The 20598-nt window shown below is 42.0% G+C and overlaps 1 protein-coding gene across 4 annotated transcripts in view; it reads right to left on the bottom strand.

Moving 5' to 3' along the window:
• The window catches only part of ANO6 (anoctamin 6), a 190587-nt gene that overhangs the window by 3463 nt on the left and 166526 nt on the right, over positions 1 to 20598 (bottom strand). For all 4 annotated transcript variants that reach the window (XM_036019148.1, XM_036019149.1, XM_036019150.1 and 1 more), the window contains 4 exons: positions 17791 to 17921; positions 12385 to 12590; positions 8142 to 8344; positions 7006 to 7111 (listed from right to left, as the gene is read on the bottom strand). In XM_036019148.1, the coding sequence (XP_035875041.1) occupies positions 7006 to 7111; positions 8142 to 8344; positions 12385 to 12590; positions 17791 to 17921 (646 nt within the window). The remainder of the gene's footprint in view (positions 1 to 7005; positions 7112 to 8141; positions 8345 to 12384; positions 12591 to 17790; positions 17922 to 20598) is intronic.

The raw sequence follows: 20598 nt of genomic DNA on the forward strand, positions 1-20598 counted from the left end.
GTGTTGGGAATGTGCTTGGACCCTGGAGCATAACTGGGGAAGCTTCCTGAGGGCGTGCGCCTGGGAGTGGGGCTGCCGAGACCCCACGGCACGTGCTCACTCCACACCACAAGAGGGCTGCAGGGCCTTCCCAAAGCGGCTGTCTGCCCCAGCTTACACCCCGCATGGTGGCTTCCGTTGCTCCACATCTTGTCTGCACTTGTTATCAGGCCTCTGTTTTCTTTAACCAGCACAGTGATTATGGAATGGAGTTTCACTTTGGTCTGTCTGTCTTTGCATTTCCCTAATGACTAATGAGGTTGAACACCATTTTATTTAATCACTATTCAAAAATCTCTGACCTAGTAAGGGCACAGAGATAATGTACAATAAACATAATTAAAGACAAACAAATTATACATGATATTAAAGAGTAGTAAGAGCTATGGGTAAAGAGTAAAGCGGGGTAAGAGTGAATCTGAGTGTAATGGTGGGAGGCATATTTTATGTAGATATTATGTAGACTAGCTGGATATGCCTCACTGAGCAAAGACTTTAATGAGGGAGGGGACGAGCCCTACAGATGTCAGGAGGAAAGACCTGTGGGCAAAGGGAACAGCTAGTGCAGAACTGCACAGTGGAGCCCACGAGATGTGGTCCAGGAAGGGCAAGGCTGAAGTGAATGAGCAAGGAGGACAGGAGTGACAATAGGGAAGGAACAGAGTGTGGCTACACTCTGGGTAAGGCCTTTGGTTTTCATTCTGAGTGAGACATGACGACAGTAAGGAGCCCAGTCAGGAGACTGCTGGGCTAACTCAGGCAAAAAGATAATGGTGGCTTTGACTTGGGTGGTAGAGTTGGTAAGCAGAGTTGGTAAGAAGTGGTCATACCTGTGGTATCTTTTCAAAGGAAAAGCCAACAGCAATGGATGTGGGGTAAATAGGGAAGAAACAGTAAAGGGGATTCCAAGAATTCTGGCCCCAGCAACTGGTGAGACAGAACTGCCATAATTCATGGCATAATGTCACTGTTCTGTGGACAGAACAGATTTAGGGCAGGGTAGTGAGGGGAACATTAGAAACAAATTTAAGCAAATAGAGGCATTGGGGCAGTATATTTAAGGTATCTGTTAGACAGCCAAGCAGGCAGTTGGAGTCATAGCTTGAGTGCGGGAGAGAGGCGTTTTGGAGAAACCTACTTGTGAGGAACTGGTACGTATGTGGCGTTTAAAGCCAACGGGCTATGTGAGGTCACCAAGGCTGTGAGTAGAGAGAAAAGCAGACAAGGAGTGAGCCCCAGGATCACTAAGGAGAAGAGAAGGAAGGGGTTCGTAAAGAAATTAAGAAGAGACTGTTTAGTGGGGTAGGAGGAAAGGCCAAAAAATATTTTCCTGGGAGCCAAGTAAGGAAGAATTTCAAGGAGGAGAGAGTGAGTGGCAGTGCCCAATGCTTCTGATCAGTTAGCTAATGGGAGGGTGGAGAATATTTTGAGATGAGAGAGAGATCAGAGTGCTGGAAATTATACAATAAGAGGCAAAAGCTGATGTTGCAGAAAAGAGGTTCTTTTCCCATCTGTTTCCGAGGTAGGTGATATTCACAGAGACGTGGGTTTTCTGTCACGCCACCCTTGCATTCCTGTGATAAAGTCAATGTGGTTTGATGTCATCTTTTAAAAATACATTGCTTGAGTCAGTCTGTACATTTTAAAAAGATTCTGACTCTTTGTGTCTATGTAATGAGCGAGACTGGCTTACAATCTTCCTTTTTCATGTCTGATTTTAGGATCTAAAAGGAGTCGGAGAGTATTTCCCTTTAGTGATCTCTGCAGGAGTTTGTATAAGGTTGAAGTAATTTGTTCTAGAAAGTTTGGTATCACTCTCCTATAAAACCATATGGCCTGGTGTTTTCATTGCAGAAAGATTTTTCAATTACTCAAACTTTCATTTAATTCTAGATTTATAGTGACCATTAGCATTTTGAAGATATTAGATTATTTTATAGCTTCCATGTTGCCGTTAAAAAGTGTGTTCTCATTCTAATTTTATTCATCAGTCATCTATCTGTTGTTAATTTAAGATCTTAAATTTGGTGCACTGTGTTTTCCTTACAATGTGTGTCAGTGTGGATTTCTTTATCTGTTCTGCTCGGTAATTTTTGTGCCTTCTGTTCTGTGAACAGATGTCTTTCATTTGTACTAAACCAATTTTGGTCATTAACTCTTCAAATATTGCCTATCCTCCACTATCCATTGTTTTTCCTCCTATAATTTTTCGAAAGTTTGTTTTTCACATCTTATTTTCCATGCTGCTTAACCTCTCTTTCATAGTTTCCATTTTCTGATCTCCCTGTCATGTGTTAGGGGTAATATTTTTCAGATCTATCTTTCAGTTCACTAATCCTTTCTTCTGATTTGCCTAAACTTCTATTTAATCCTTATGTTAATTTTTGATTTCAACAAATATATATTTTTATTTCTCAAAGTTTTACAAAATTATTTTTCAAAAATGCATTGTGACTTTTTAGTTTCTTAGTGTTTGATCATTTTTGACTATGTCATTTATTTGTTTAAACATTTTTATATACAATTAACTTATATTCCTTATCTGATAATTCAAACTTTTAACTTATTGTTTAAATCAGGTTTTTTGGCTGAATCTTACTCATGTCTTTTTCTATTCTAATAATTATTGTTAATTTTTTGTTTTTCTTTTTTTTCTTCTCATTAGAGATGCATTATTTTATTTTTTTAAAAATTTTCAATTATAATCGACATACAATATTATATCAGTTTCAGGCATACAACATTGATTAGACATTTATATAACTTATAATCACCCTAATAAATCTAGTACCCACCTGACACCATACATAGTTTCACAATATTATTTGCTATATTCCCAATGCCATACTTTACATCCCCATAACTACTGGTAGCCACCAGTCTCTATTTAATCCCTTCACCTTTTTCACCCTTCCCCCATCTGCAAACATCAAAATATTCTCTGTATCTATGAGTCTTTCTGTTCTATTTGTTTGTTTTGTTTTTTAGATCCCACATATAAGTGAAATCATATGGCATGTATCTTCCTCTATGTGACTTACTTCACTCAGCAAAACAGCCTCTAGGTCAGGGGTGTCAAACTCATTTTCACCGGGGGCCACATCGGCCTCACAGTTGCCTTCAAAGGGCCAAAATAATTTTAGGACTGTATACATGTAACTGCTCCTTAACAGTTAAGTGAGAGCTCAGTGCTGCCGCCAAGTAGAAACAAGGTGGAGGGCCGGATTCGGCCCACAGGCCTTGTGCTTGCCAACTGTGCTCTAGCTCCATCCATATTTTTGCAGATGGCAAGACTTCCTTTTTTATGGCTGACTCATATTCCATTGTATGTATGTACCACTTCTTTATCCACTCATCTATTGATGGACCCTTAGGTTGCTTCCATACCTTGGCTATTGTAAATAAGGCTGCAATAAACATGAGTGCATATGTTTTTTCAATTCAGTGTTTTGGGTTTCTTCAGATAAGTACCCAGAAATGAAATTGCTGGGTCCTTCTTTCTCTCTTGTTATAGCCTCTGTTTTAAAGTCTAATTTGTCTGGTATAAGCATTGCTACCCCAGCATTTTATGTTTCCATTGTCATGAAGTATCTTTTTCCATCCCTGTATTTTCAGGCTTTGTGTGTGTCTTATGAACTGAAGTGAGTCTCTTGTAGGCAGCATATGTGAGGGTCTTATTTTGTTATTTGTTCAGCCACTGTATGTCTTTTGATTGGAGCATTCAATCCATTTATGTTTAAAGTAATTGTTGATAGATATGTAGTTAGTACCATTCTATTACTCATATTTTTTATCTTGTTTTCTTCCTTCACTTAAAGAAATCACTTTAAGTTTTTTTTCTTTTAAATAATGATTCATTAATGGTAAACTCCTTTAGTGTTTCCTTGTCTAGGAAGCTCTTTATTTGTCCTTCAATTCAAATGACAGCTTTGCTGTGTAATTTTGGTGGCAGGGCCTTGCTTTTCCTCATGCAAGGACGTCTTGAATATCTCATGAACATCTCTGATATTTTGAATATCGCTTGCCATCCCTACAGCCCACAGTGTCTGTTGAGAAATCAGCTGACAACCTTCTGGAAGCTCCCTCTTAGGTAATGAACTGCTTTTCTCTTGCTCATTTTAAGATTCTTTCTCTGTCTTTGACCACTGGCATTTTAATTATGATGTGTCTTGGTGTGGGCCTCTTCGGGTTCATCTTGTTGAGACTCTCTGTGCTTCCTGGGCTTGTTTGTCTATTTTCTTCACCAGGTTAGGGGAGTTTTCTGTCATTATTACCTCAAGTGGGTTTTCAATTCCTTGCTCTTTCTCTTCTTCTGGCACCCTGATATGGAAGTTGGTGTGCTTGATGTTGTCACAGAGGCTCCTTACACTATCCTCATTGTTTAGATGCTTTTTTCTTTTTGCTGTTCTGACTGGGTGTTTTCTGCTACCTTATCTTCCAAATCACTGATTCGAACCTCTGCTTTATGTATTCTATTTTTGATTCCCTCTAATGTATTCTTCATTTTAGTTATTATATTCTTCATTTCTGACTGGTTGTTTTTGGTGGTTTCTATGTCCTCTTTTATGCTGTGTAAGTTCTCACTACATTCCTTGAGCATTCTTGTAGCCATTGTTTTAAATTCTGTGTAAGGTAGATTGCTTGCCTCCATTTCCTTTAGTTCTTGTTCTGGAGCTGTCTCCTGTTCTATCATTTGGGGCATGTTTGTTTCCTCATTTTGGCTGACTCCCTGTGTTTTTTTTCTTTTCTATGTATTAGGTAGCGCTGTTATATCTCCCCATATTGGTAGAGTGGCCTTATGTAGCTGGGGTCCTATGGGGCAAAGTCTCCCTTGTCACCTGACCTGGGTATGTTCCTTGTGGGGCTGTGTGTACCCTCCTGTTGTTGTTGAGCCCTGTCTGCTCTTTGGATGGACTAACCTGCAGACTGACTGTTTGTAAGGACTGGCTGTGACTACAGAGAGGAGCTGTTGTGTGTGGGCCGGTCCTACGTGCCAAGATTCACTTTAGCAGGGCTCTGGTGCCTGCAGGGTCTGACATTTAAGTGTGTCATTTGTGGAGGTGGTTGGGTGGTGCTCTGGTGTCATCTGAGGCTGGCTATGGGGTGTTCTGCTTCTGGGGTCTCTTGGGAGGGTGGAAGGCAAAGTCAGCTGCTGCCTGTGCCCAGGGCCACTTAGCATGATGTATGGGGCACACTGAGGCCAGGTGCTACTTATTTGGGATTTGTGAAACTTTGAGAGATTTTAGGAAAGTTTGCAGCATGAACTGAAACAGGCCACTTGTATGGAAAAACCACTAGACTCAGATTGGGGGCACGGTGGGGTTGAAAATGGGGTGGGGGTAGGTCTCAGAGAGTCAGCAGAGCAGAACAGTGTTAGCCAGGTTGATGGAAACCCATGGCATCAGTCATCAGTCGGCACCTGAGGCGGGGTGGGCTCAACACAGGCATGGTGGCTTTTGTTAATGGTTCAGTTTGGGGGAAAGCTGCCTTTCAGCTCTTGCCCTGATGCTAGACAATTCAGTTTCTCTGGGTATGTCTTTGATGCCTTTAAGCTGTTTCCCCAGCGCTGGATCTCAAAGCAAGTGAGTCCATGTTCGTCCTTTAAGAGAAACACTTGAGACGAGCAGCCCTCCATGTCACTCAGCCACAATCCCTGCTGGTTTTTATAGCCAGAAGTTTTGGGGCCTTCTCTACCTGGCACTGGAACCCTGGACTGGGGGGCCCAGTGTGGGGCTGCCATCCCTGCCTCCTCAGGGTTTCACAGCTGAGGTAGCACTCTTTATTTTTATCTGCTGCACATGGGCGCAGGACCAGCCGATTCCATGTCTCTGCCCCTTCCTACCAGTCTCATCAAGGCTTTTTCTCTGTTATCTCTAGTTACAGGACTTCTGTTCAGCTAGACTTCAGGTGGTCCCCAGTGCTGGCTGTTCTGTACTTTTAGTTGTAGTTTTGAAGTGGTTGTGGGGAGGAGACCACTGCATTTACGTCTGTTGCCATAGTGACTGGAATGCCTGCTTGTTTTTGATAATTTCAATTTGAGAAAAATCTGGGATCTACATTGAGGACACCCTTCTCCAAAGAAGAGATACGTTTACTTCTGCTTGCGATGTTCTTTTGGGACCCCCAGGTGAATCCCAGAGTCTCAAGCTCAGCCCTTCCGCTAGCTCCCACCCCACCTTGGCCTCCCTGAGCTTTTAGCTGGAGACGCTGTGAACAGCGCTTGTTCGCCAAGCGCTCTGGAACTCAGGGGTGCCTGCGGCCCACCACTTCATTTTGGCTCATCACCTGTTTTTTCTCTTTCCTCTTTGTAGATTTCCCTCCCTTCCAGTGAGCTCAAAAATGCAAAGGAAACTGTTTTAAGCTGATTCTAAATGTTTTATAGTGAGATGGCCCTCACAGGACCTAGTCCAGCATGACCTCCAAGCAGGAGTCCAAGCACATTGGTAACTATCTACCTGAATATAACCAGTCACTCTTGCTGTGTACCAGATACTGTACTTCAGGAATACTTTTACATATTTTAGCAATATAAAAAATATAAAAAGGTTTATGAAAATCAATAAAAATAATACAAATAAAAGTAATACAAATAATACTATGAGATCAGTAAGTTTCTCAAGGGCAGAGATCACAACTTACTCATTTTGAATAAGGTCCTTCTCTGCCTATCCTGTAGCCCAGTGCCCCCACTACCAACAATTCATACAGAATTGGAAAGAACAGAATCCCTTTAGCATATAACATGCTTTTAACTTTTAAAGCGGATAAGCAACTCTGTTTAATTAATGGAAGCTTTATGGGTATTCTCAGGTCAAATTTGATTAATAAATGCCCTAAAGTAATTACTAACATGAGATAAGAACGTATTGTACACTTTAAGTCAGCGCTGGCAACGCATACAGCTGATAAAAGGTATGCAAATATACTGCCTTACAAACCATTTTGAAGCACGAACACTTCTCCTACCTCCATGACAATGATAAAAGCCAGCTTGGCGGCGATCACATGCCAATAGTAGATGTTGTGTTTATACTCCTGCGGGTGTCCAGGAGGGTTCCGGAAATCACGATACCTGGAAATGAAACAGAGGCGGATCAGGAGATAATTCTTTTTGATTAAATTCTGTAAAAAAGAGCTCATTGAAAGACAGGTCTTATTTAATACAATGATTTTTAAAAATTGGACACCACATAAATGATCTCCAAGAGTTTAATTCAGGGTAACAAAACCCTGAAATACTATTCCAGTAAAACTTAACATGCAATAGGAAAATGATGGTAATGACAGATTTCATCTTTGTAAAAAGAAAACAAAAGAATCTTAAATTTTTTTTGCCAGAGTTTTATCCTTGCTTTCTCAAAAGAGTATAACTAAAACACTTGAGTGTATTTTCAGAAACATGTTTATAAATTTATATAATGGTGTCATCAGGGCTCACTTACCTATGGGGCTCTCTTCCCTATGGAGAGTACTATCTACTTGATAAAATTTTCTTGCTAATTTCCTTGTTGTCAGATGTCATGAGCTACTGCTGTTAGTGTCTCTCCCTCAGGTAGCATATCTCCAATTTTCTTCCTGTAACCTATTAGACCTAGAAGAGTGTAATTACTCTTGGGAGTTATATAAAGCAGATTCAATATGGAATTCTGAAGAGGCTCTACAATGTGTAACTTTGAAACATTTATTTGGGGCTTATTTCTGGTTTCTTGGTTATGTTAAGAATCTGAATCAAAGAATGCTTTGAAGAGTGGAACTAAATAAATTTTAAATCCTCCTTTAGGTTTAAGACTCTGAGTGAACAAAAACACTCAACTTAGTCAACAAACTTCATCAACTGGTAATTTAGTTCGAGTATACTGTCCACAGCTGACATAACCAGACATAAAAATCCATGCAGAATGCTTCGCTGGCCAGGCAGAGGTATTCACATTTCTTGTCTTTGCATTTCTTTGTTAAGTGAGGGTGCTAGTTTGTCATCACTCAGTGTTGTGAGGTTCTGCTTGAATAACACAGCCTTAACAAGTGAATTATCTTGCTTTTTGGAACTCTTAGAGTCTCCTCATTTCTAAGACTTTTCTCCTAAACACATAAGTGGAACTTGCCTGCATGTGGTATAGTTACCACTCCTAGAGTATGGATTTTCCAAGCTTCTGTTTTGGAAGTCTGCGACGTTGAAGACGGAGAGAGAGTTGTTGATGTACCCCTCCATGGTATGGTGGGCGTGGGTCCCATAGGGAGGGACGGAGAAAGACCAGTAATACACCAGGCGGGGGATCATGTCCGACGTGAAAGCAATGATCATGGCCTGTGTCGGGAGGAAAATGAGAGGGGCATCGAGTTAGAGCCTTTACAGCTGTGTTAACAAACAGGCCAGAATCACATTTTTGTCAGTTGATTGTTTTTAAAATTAACGATTCAGAAATCTTAATTCTTTCCTAACTATATCTATAACAAGTGGATACAGACTGTGAATATTCTAGAATCTTTGAGCAGCTGCTTTAAAGTAGAATCCTTTCCATTTGGTCTTCAATTCTAAGAAATGCCCAGTGGTCTTTCTGCAGTTCAAAAGCAACCTGTTATGTTTCTTCAGTAAGAATAACTGTGGACTCTGCTATTGTAGATAATTCAAGAGTTGCTTGCATATAATGTATATAATTTCATTTTCAAAAATTAGAATATAATAAAATTCAATCAACCTTAGAGCTCTAGTCAGTATAATTTAAATCTTTTATGATTTCGATGTAGAAGACTCTATTGTATATGTAACACTAAAATCAATATGCCAAAAATAATTTGGCTTTATATAATTTGGCTTTATATAATTCCTTTTTAAATAGTTAATACAAAGCTGATTTTTAATCATTTGCCACTTAAAAATAGAATATAAACTGCATAAAATACATTTTTCTTGATCTAAGTTAATAATAGCCTATAAATTCATACTTTTTTCTTTATAGAATGTATACACTTTTTTTTAAGATTTATTTTTAGAGAAAGGGGAAAAGAGGGAGAAACATCAGTGTGTGGCTGCCTCTTGCACGCCCCCTAATGGGGACCTGGACCACAACTCAGGCATGTGCCCTGACTGGGAATTGAACCGGCGACCCTTTGGTTTGCAGGGCTCAATCCACTGAGCCACACCAGCCAGGGCTCTACACAAGTAGAGCTGAGCCCTTGTTTACACAAGTCAGCCTATAGTCTGATTTATTTTAAAATGTCAGTATATACTTATGTATGCTGTTTGATTAAAGAGCAATAACCTGTAAATTTTGTTAAAATGTACATAGCAATAAAAAATATTTGGGGTTGCTCCATTCACATAGTCAAGCAATGATGTCTATATTGTTAGATCTAGTATCTAAGCCTCTACACTGCCAAAAGTTTAAATGGATAAATTATGAACATTATAAATTATCAAGTAACAATGTTTAATGTGTTTCCAGATTAAAGAAATAAATACGGGTCAAACTTAAACCTGGGTCTAAACTACGCAGATGTCTCTTCAGCTGTATGTTATTATGCATCACGTGAATTTTCTCTAAAAATTTTTAAGTTTGGCTTTACTCTTTCCAATGCATAAAACTGATTTAAAGGAAAAAAAAAGGACAAAGTATATTTCAATCCAAATTCTATGTGAATAAACAAAGCTCACTGATTTAGTCATTTACTGAAGCAGAAGAACAGACATCTTTTTGGCACAATATGGGTTTTAGTAGTATTCTTCTGAACATATGGTTTAGACACAGTGAGACCACAAGCCAACAAACAATATCTCAGGCAGAGCAAGAACAACGACCAAGAGGCTTTTCTATTGCAACACGTCCCCTATGGAACCAGCTTTGCCATTTCCTCTGCCACGAAGTATTTCTGTGTGTGTGTGTGTGTGTGTGCCTGCCTGTCAGTGGTGTGGGGTGAGGGGTGCTGTAATACAAGAATATTTTTCCCAGATTTCAACAGATTAACATTTTTTGTTAATTTACTCAATGATAGCTTTTTATAGAATCACCAGATGTGCTTTAGGAAGCTACAAAAATTCTGACAAGGAAGTTAATTCTATTATCTTCTGACAAGATACTCTTTCCTCCTGAATTGAGCTGCTCTGAGACATGCTGCAAGAGTACAAATAAATTCAGTGCGCTTCATTTCCCATGCTGTTCCAAACACTATTTTCCATTTATATCAAAATAAATTAAAATTGGTCTTCAATAGCTGATGCTCTGGCATGGTACAATAATGTCAATTCAGCTTATTATTGAACTAGCAGCTTTAAAATGAATGATTATAAACCAGACTCCTGCTTAGTGTCCATTCTCATCTCCCCGGTTGCTATTCCCTTCGCCCTACGGTTCGAAGTGCTCCCACTGCGGAAAGGTAGCCTCTGCAGCGTGCATCAGACGGGGGAGGCACACAGTAGGCAGGTGAGGGGACAATGTCCATGTATAAGAAAACGAGGCCTCGGTTACTTGGGTAAGAGGCAGCGGCATCAGCGAGTGGGAGCGTGTGCGCCTGTGTGTGCACACCCTCAGACACACACACACAGCAGCCCTGGCAACACTGCCGACACTCCATCTGTGCTAATGGAGTGGAGCCAGGCTGTGGATACTAGGAAAAGGTGCCTAACACAATCAAACCAGACGCTTGAGGAATGGGGAGTATGACTCAATTGAATTTTCTGGTTAGCTGAAGGTCAGACAAAAACTCCTTCAGTTTCAAACCTTGTTGCTGAAAATCTCCCCACAGTGCCCAAGTCCACGTTCCTGCCACGCTTACTGTTGTACAGCATATTGAACATGACAGACTCATTCTCTTATGCCTGTGGAACTTGAAAGGCCTCACTGACATATTTCTAAACATCAGTCTTCGCTTCGCAGCACAGTGGATGTTGAGGGTGTGGGCTATCTGGATGAATGGAAACTGATAGAACCTGATAGTTGCTTTTTGTGTGTGATTTGGAACTTTCTCCAAAAAGGGAGGAATAACATGGGATTCAGATAAATTGAGGGTTCTTGGGGTGACAGCTGGGTTCCAGATAACTTGCTTTACTGTGTAAAACTGTAACCAACCAGCATCCAGACAGTGACACACTGTGAAATTCTTGTGCCTTAGTTCAGACACCTGTCAAAGCCGACACAGAGCCACTGCTGACGATGACGACCGACCAAGAGGATGAGCAGCGGCAGCTAACGTCCCATGAGGGCCAGGCTCTGTGCCTTCCACGCGTTAGCCCACTGAATTCCCTAGCCACCCTTTGTGGTACATAATATTCTCAAAGTGTGTGATGGAGAATTCATCAATGCACAAACGATGAAATGGGCTCTGCGTGTTAAGGCCTGGACACGGTCGTGTAGCGCTCAGCAGCTTCCCCGTCCCAGAACCTGACCCCTGGGCTCTGCCAGATTCTGTTCTGTTTTGGCACATGCTTGTGGGAAAAGGCTAGGGACTCAGGGCTTGATGAAGAAATTAAAACTGGGATATGATTCTGTTGGGGACTGTGGCCTGGGAGTGAAATAAGGGAAGAAACATCCCTGGTTGTAACGGTACTGCTAGGGCAGGAGGCCCGCTGATGAGCTGGCACGGGAGCTGGTCTGCCTGAGAGCTAGCCCCCTGTTGGCTGGGGGAGAAAAAGAGAATGACTGTTCGGACAGGTCCACAATCAGTACAGGTGGTGGACAACTGGGTTCCGTTCCCTCATAGCTGGGATGCACCCAGGGCATGAGGCTGCCACTAAGGGGTGGGGGGAGGGGTGGGGAAGAGAGATGAGACCCTCCCTAAACCCACCTTCTTAAAGAACCCCTGCCCCAGGAGACAAGGAAGGTAATACTGACTGCGAATGCATAAAATGTTCATACCTTATCACCAAATAGTTAATACGCTAAGCTGATAGTTTGGTATGGACGCTAAAACATGGTGGAATGACAGCTGTTCTTTTAGGTCCTCACACCCTAAAGGGATAGATTTCTGTTTCCAGTATAAAAGCACTCTAGGATAACTCCTTTTACAGTCATGGGAGGATTAAGCGTCAGGACTTACTCTTATCACTATGACCAGGCTATTGAGTAAAAACCTGGGCAAACATGCAACAATAATACAATGGTTACCCTTCTCAGCAACTGCCTCTGTAAGGGGTCTTGACTTTGTAAGTCATGAACAATGATTATAAACAAACAAAATACATTTAAAAATAACAATTATAAGTAGTACAACTGTGTTGTTTATACAGATGGTAGTCTTGGCACCTTTCTCCCGTTTTAAGGAACCCCAAACATTTGATTCCTCAGGTAGCAAGGCTAACGCACCGTTGGCCTGTTCCAGGTGTTGACCCTGGGAAGCCTCAGTTCTACTCACATTGGTCACCACAGCCAGAATCGCTATTCCTTGCATGATGGGCTGCCACGCTCCGATGTCCTGGGCTTTTTCTGGCACCATGCGTCTATACTGGGTAGTCATTTTCCATGCGTCCACTCTTATTTCCAATATATTGTTCACCAGGGCCAACAGAGGGGCCAGTGGGAAAGAGGCCACAAATAAGGTGACAAACCCAAACTGAATAACTGTCAATGAAATGGACACACATCATGGAGTGGTGGGTGGATGGGAGGACAACATATTTTCCTTCGCTCTCACAGAGGAAGAGGAAGGCAAACAAACAGCAAACCCCCAAAGAGAACAGACATCTATGGCACTAATAATGTTCAACAGTGGAAGAATTCAAACAAAACACAAATACCCTGAAATCTCTAGGAAAAAGATGAATTATGACTATTTTTTACATATATACACTTAATAGAGATAATATGTTTAAAAATAATTAGCCAAAGTTATTTGCTGGTAAATGATCTTGGAATAATCTAAGTATATATTCATTCTCCATGTTGAAATAATAGAATATTGGAAGGTGATTTGTGATTTAGGATTAAAAAGAGAAAATACTGTGGAAGTATCTAACAAGTTAAACAGAGGTAAGACGTGCACCTTTGGGAAGACTGTGCTGTAGAGAATGTGGAGGAAATGCACTGACAAGGGGCACACGAGCAAGTCAGCACATGCAGAGAACTGGAGGCGTTACTACACGTCACAGACATGCATGTGACAGAAGTGTCTAGGAGCCTGGATCTTGAACTTGTTGTAGTCCGTGTGGTCACGCTAAGTCAACACTCGAATGGTGGCTTAGCAATTCTCTTCTCCTAGTATACGTGATATGCACTATATGATACTTTTCAGTCTGAGACCCTTCCCTCCAAACTGGCAGACCTTTAAACAAGTGCAGGTACATAACTAAGGCTGTGGATGAGAGGAAAATGTACAGTTCTTTTAGGGCCACTGCTTAGATGGGGGGCAGGCCCACTCCAGCCAGGAAAAGCAAGCCTGTGGAGGGGTGGCTGGGTAGGAGGAGCTGGAAATTGCTTCTGGTCTCAGAGGCCAGGGTGTGTTGTAGAAGAGCAGGCAGGTGTAGTCATATTCGGGAAAATCAGATAAGCAAGGACCAGAGTTGATGATGTCATCGAGTCAGCAGCATAGCATCAAGCAGTGACATCTCTATCTGTATCTATGACTCATCCAACCTTGCATGAGCTCATCCACCTCCAGGGCCAGGGGCAGAGCAGGAATGCGTGGGGTGGGTGCAGCCCACTGTGGTGGGCTGGTGAGTGTGTGTCTTAATTAGAGGGGCCACTTGCCATGGCCAGACCTCACTATTCAAGAGAAGCCAGAAATTAGGACTATATTAGCAATAAACTCAGCTAAAAATCCAAAAAAGGAAAGATACCATTTATAATGACACCAAAGGCACAGACTATTTAGAAATACATTAGTGAGAGATGTTAAGATTGTTAATGATGACTTAAAAAATAAAGTAAAACAAATAATGCTGAATGAATAAATGGTGGATGGTTTGAGCAGACTCAAGTTTGGGGAGGTATCAAATTTTTTCTCTCAAATTTTAATTTATATTTTTAAGGCAAATATAGTTAATAATCCCAAATGAATTTAAGGAAAAAAAGCTAAAAGGTGATGCTAAAATTCTTCAAGAAATATACACAAATACAATAATGACAAGGGATGTTTGAACTGACAGTATTGGGGACATTCTGAAAAGCGATAAAATGGGACCAGCTCTATCATATATTAATGTATATTATTATGCTGTGATAATTGACACAGTTTACAGCAGGTGCATTAGTAGAGAGTATGAATTAAACAGAACAGATTTCAAGAAGAGATGCTGATATTCATGGGATTTTCATGCATTATAACAGTGACACTTCAAATCAGTAGTCAAGTATGGAGCCCTCACTTTTGACATTGAAATAAATTCCAGATGGTACAATCTGTTCTGGTAGTCAAGAAGAACTTTCTAAACAACTTTTGAAAACAAGCAAGGACACAAGAAAGGACCTATGAATTCAATTCAGCAAGGCAAAAAGCACCCATCAGAAAAACAAAAATAACCCTCGCCGGAACGCCTTCATGACCAACACTGCTGACACTTGCTGTGCCTGCTTCTTCCCCCGAAAGTCGAAAGTGGGGTTCCCTGAGGAACCTCCAGGGGCTGTCTCTCCACCCTCGTTCTGCTGCAGCCCTCGCACCTCGCGGAGACTCCCCTTGCTCACTCTGCCCGTGGCTGTGTAGTGCGGAGCCACCGGACATTTCAGTTCTTATTTGTTTGATCACGAGGCAGCTTTTGATGCAGCCAAACATTTCCTTCTCTGTGGAATGTTTTTCCCTTTGCTTTTTGTTTGCCTTAAATTTTAAAAAGCCAACGGGTATGTGCATATCTCTGTGTATATCCGTGTGTGTGTGTATGTATATATATAAACATAAAAATAAAAATACACTTATATACACACAAGGTTTTTTAAAAACATGGCTCCCTAGCTGTAGTGTTCTTTCCACTTGGGAAAGCCCATCCTGCAAAGACGAGGAGGCGTCAGTGCAGGTGGAGGGTGGGAACGGAGCAGAGAAGAGGGAGTGGGGGAGGCAGTCCTGCAGACAGAGGGGACGAAAGAGGGGGGTGCAAGTGGACAGTGAAGAGGCTCTATATTCCTTACAGGAAATTAAGTGGAGAAAATAACAGATAGAGGTCATTGTTTTACTAGATTTTTAAGAACTAAGGGATAGAGGAAGGTAAGGTCGAGGAGGGCCACTTTGTTACTTTCCTGCATGTCATCTGGCGCGCGTGCCCACTGGGAGGCCTGTCCGAGTCCCCTAGACACTGGTATCTGTGCTGTGCACTGCTCCATGTACAAAATGCTATCTTACGGCCTCTGGATTTTAAGACTGATGGACTATTTCTCTTATGCCTCATGTCTGAGATTTCCGAAGTCAGGACCATACATGTGGGAAGGCAGCTTTGGTTAACACTCCAGGGTTTCTCTAACAATCTCAAAGGATGGCGGGGAATGTTCTAAATAAAAAGAAATCTCACTCAAAAAAAATTCTCCCCCCACACATATGCCACATATGCCATACGGAACTTGGTGGGGGTGGGCAGGGCAATCTTAATGTAAATTCAACTCACAGTGGTATGTGTGTGTTGAAACTCCAAGCTGGAGTCACTTAAATAAATATTTCTGAGGGGTAGGTCCAGGCGGTGGAGCTCCAGTGGAGGACTGGAAGATGCAAAGGCGCCGCCAGCTCCCCCCAACAGGACCAGTGCAGCCAGGGAGAGAGGCGCACACACGATCACACAGCACCGACACAGGAGTCGGGTGAACCCCAGAGAAAAGAGCTGCTCATCTGCGTGAAAAGGTGAGGGTTACTGCTGAGGCCTGGCAGGAATTCCTCAAACAGAAAAGAAGAAAGAGGCATTTCTGGCAGAGGGGAACAGAGCGGGTGGCCAGGAGCAGGGCCTAAGCAGAGGGAGGGGCGCAGTGCCAGGGTATTTTTCAGAAGAGGTTTCTCTTCATAATTAAAAAGGTAGATGGTGATATCGAAATGAATGTGGGAAAATGGAAAGAGAGGAGTAACTGGGGGTGGACCACCCCCAAAGACACCCTGTATTTATCTCAGAAAACAAAAATAATTCAAAAGGCACTCGGAAATTTTATCTATCACAAATTAAAACAACAACAAAAAGATTTCATTCTAGAGTTGATACAGGATAACAGAATGCCTACTCTTAGAAGTTGATTGATTTTTCTAATTCATTATTTGGATAATAGGAAAATAACAATAAATCTAAAAAGATCTGTTTATAACAGTTGTTAGTCTATCTCTTCTTATAAAGTAGGGTGAGGCTGAATTATTTAGTTGGAAATTATTTTAATGAGACTAGGAGCCTCTAAAAGATCAATTTCTCCCCAAAACACAACCATATAACTTTTCCTCTCAATGTCACTGTTTTGACTAATCAACTACAGGAAAACAACTTCTCTTTCCAAGTTTTTTTGGTGCTAAAACAACAAATGATATTATGCCCCAGAATGCTATTACTAATGCTGATAATAGCTCCGTAAGAAATATTTATAATTATGACTATTTTAGGCTAACAGGCAATTATCTTGAAAGTCCTTTTGAAAATAAACAATACATACAACCTCTGCACTATGTATGGCAGCTACACTGTTAATTGAACCTGGTCATAAAACATAGCACAAGCAAAAGGGAAATTCAAATCCGACTCCAGGCTGCAAAGCACTGTTGACTGAAGAAGCTACAAGATGGACCTTTCAGTCACCAAAGGAAGCAGATGTGTTTCCATGTATAATGTACATTTTTAAAAGCAATCATTTTATATATAGAATGTGATTTAATACAAACTGCCCTCTCTCTCTCTGCAGACTTGTAAACAGGAAACACAAAAGGGTGTCTCTGCAAACACACGAACCCCTTTGCATAAATGCAAGGTCTGTCAACCAAATGTTGTGCCTCCTTTTCTAATCTGCTAAGCTTAAAAAAACTGTAATTCAATGCAATGGTTACTGGAAGGGCACAGATACAAACATGCACATCGTTAGCCTTCTATTAGATATAAGCGTGCCACCCATAATAGAAAAGATGGTGTTTCCCAGGGAAATCTACTTTGAGATACATCTTAAAGTAGATTCAACTTAAAGGCAACTGAGAGCTCAAAATCAAGTTCAAGTTCAACTAAAAAGAGAAACAGAACCCAAGCAAACACTTCACAAATGAACAAAGACGATCAAGAAGGAGGAGACCTGTGCTACATCTTAATTCCAGAGCAGCAAAATGGTTCTGAATGCAAGCCAGTGATTAGTCATGAGGTCACTCAAGGAGCCAGGCAGAGACCACAGGCCAGAAGAAAGAGAGATGCTGTCAAAGGCAGGTGTGGGAGGTGGGGGGCCCTGTGATCACCCCCGTGACTAGAAGCAACATGCTCCTCCTACAGGCTCTCTGTTCAGGCTTGCTTACAGGAGTTGGTTCGCAAGTGTGCTGGCCAACAGCTGTGCCTGCGTGGCCTCCAGCCCACGCTGAGTCACCTCTAATAATAGTCCTGAGTTAATTCTCAGACGGCATGGTTAGAATGCTCTGAGACTCAACGGTGAAGATGCACTTCAATGACTATTCCATTTTATCAGCAGTAAACCTTTAGCTGTGGACAACATAAACACTGACAAAGATACACACAGTCACCTTATTTGAAAGCCTGATTGTGTCATATTATCTAGTGGAGAAAAACATGCCCCATTTCAATATGCTAACTAATTATTTGGCTTGATAATCATGACTTTTGGGACCCCATAACATGCTCCAAGGTAATGTATACCACCTACAATTTCATTTACAACTTACTCATTTCCAGATACTCATAAAATAATCCCAGTCTGCCCATGGGCTGCAGATGGTAGTCCTGCTCCCATCGCGGGGTTATCTTTTCTGAGCTTGAAGCTGAGCAATAGCGTCCAAATAGATTCTTGACCCAGCTGCCAAAAAGATCAAATTATACATTAGAACATTATCAGACCAAGGTCATAAAAGTATTTAGTGATATCTCAAGCTGAATACATAATCTTCCCAATAAATTCATTTTGTATTCTCACACTAAACTGTTCACTTCTGACTCCCTGCCCCGAAACACAGGGTCCGGGAGAAGAAACACCTGCTTGAGCGTGGTTGTTAGGGTAATAATATGGGTGTGATGATTTAGCGTTTTAATTTGAACATTTCACCTACAATGTCATATGGTGTGCTTGGGTGTGGTATTGTTACGTTACAGAATTACATGCTTATGATTTTGTAATAAAAGATTTTGTAATTAAAAAGGGGTGTTATTTGTGCTGGACCCTATTTTGAAGAACAGTACTGAAGAAGTACCTTGGTTCGTCAGAGTGGTAACAGGTCTGACACCCTGTTCTAAGCTGCGCAGGCCGAGGGCCAGAGACGTGAAACACTTTACCTCACCACCGACTGGGCCCCGTGCCCACAGGGCTGTCTGTTGTCTCTTCTCCTCTGTTACGTTTTTGTCTTTCTCAAAGCCCTGTGGCCCAGATAAATGCTTCCCCCACTTTTATGGCAACTTGTCCTGAGAAGAAGTTGGAGTTGGCAGTGACTGAGGGGAGGCGTGCACCTGCAGCCCGGAGGACCGTTGTCCCTAGGGCAGCAGTGGCTGTGGTTTCCTTGTGGAGCCCATCAGAGGAGGTGCCACAACAACAAACAAGTTTAAATACAGACACGAACACCTGACAGGACTGGGGCTGACTGAACAGCAGGCTTGCCTGGATTTCCCATCTGGACAATGAGAAGGCCTCACACTGGGGTGCGGACACTTGTAGGTGTTGTGTGTGCACAGACACACGCAGTGTCAGACGTGACCAGCTCACAGCTGGCTCGCCAGGCTGGGTTTCCCACTGCGACTGGCCGCAGTATTAACTTTATGGTGACTGCTCCCCAAGGTCTACTAAGGGGAGATTTCTCTAAACACAACATGCCGCTGGCTTCACACTCTTTCCCCACTTCCATCTCTTCTACGACATTAGGGACATAGCAGGAAGCTGTGGAAAGCAGAGGGATATGGACTCCGGTACCTCTTGAATCTGAATTCACACTTCATTGCTTACTCACTGTTTGACTCGGGTCAGCTTCAAATACAATGGGGTGATGAAACCTACACTGCCCAGGGTTGCTGTCAGGATTAAATGACTTAAAACAGGGGAAGCACACTTATTTAGCACACTTTCTGACACACTGAACACCACTGCATGAGATTATTTTTTTGAGATTTTTTTGAGATTATTGACTGACCCTGGCCTACGTTATTTAGAACCTTGGCTCGGGGACACAAGACCATCTGTATCAGTGGGTCTTACTCCAGGACTTGCAAGAACACCACAAAACGCTGGCTGTTAGTGCTACCTCCTAGGCTTCAACCCAAAGCTCTGCAGTCAGTCAAGTCCAGGAATCTGCAGTTTTAGGGATATTACAGGGGTCTTGTGACACATGTGGCATCGAGGACCAAACATGTCCATCACCCTCATGATCTCCAAGTTCGAGACTACTGGTTTCAACTGGTTTGTATTTTGCTCTGCCTCACACTCCCAGCCTCAGCCTCTTGCTGAATCCTCTCCGTGGCCCAGAGAAGCAGGCCTTTTCCTTTCAGGGCCCCAAGTCCATCACAATTTGGATTCAGGTGGAAACTTCCATCCTGGCAGCCACTTGCCCCTCCCTCAAGTACTGTGCTGGCTTCCCTGACCCCAAACAGGTCACGTGGAAGTCTTTCTGGACTACAGAAAGCTTTCCTTCCTGAGCTACAGACTCTAAGCCTTCTGCTCAGTCTTTCTGAATGGAACCACTGATCTGTAAAAGGAAATCTTAGGTTGTAGTCCATCGGTCATTATCTTTGGTCTTTAGGGTTTTCTACTGGGCTATGACTCTAGTGCAAGGACAGCAATCTTACCTGCACATGAGAACTGCCTAGAGAAATTTTTTAAAATACAGACACCAGACACCACACCTCCTGGGCAAGGCTGAAAGCTCCTTCCCTCTAGCTGGTCTTACAAAATAATTGTCTTAGCGATTTACCATGCATATTAGCAAAACAGCACCATAATGAGTTGCCCTTTACTAAGTCTTTATTAGGTATAGCAGGGGTATCCATCCTTTCGGGCCACACTGAGAAAAGAGTTGTCTTAGGCCACACATTAAATACACAAACACTAATGAAAACTGACAAGTGAAAAAAAGGTTTTAAGTCAATTCACGATTTTGTGTTGGGCCATATTCAGAGCCATCCTGGGCCACGGGCTGGACACCCCTGGAAGCATGGTGTGAAGTACTTTACACCTCGTCTTCTCTTTGTATCTTCATTATTGTATTTGATCCACATACTGTAGATAACCTCAATTTCTGCTAGAACATTCTACAGTATTCCCATGTGCTAATTTTAAACACAAGCCATCTTCTACTACCTGGATCTGTTTCATTCCTGAGTTTACTGTTCCTGAATTTGAAAAGCAAGCATGACCAGTAGTGCAGTCTCGGCTTCATCCTCTCACCAAATCATATAAAATATCCCTTCTCAAGATAACAGTTCACTTCTCTTGCAAGTACTGCATGCCCATTGTGGAAAATACAGAAAACACATAAAGGAAGAAAATGACAGCC

This window comes from Phyllostomus discolor, chromosome 2, assembly GCF_004126475.2.
Source record: "Phyllostomus discolor isolate MPI-MPIP mPhyDis1 chromosome 2, mPhyDis1.pri.v3, whole genome shotgun sequence".
NCBI lineage: Eukaryota > Metazoa > Chordata > Mammalia > Chiroptera > Phyllostomidae > Phyllostomus > Phyllostomus discolor.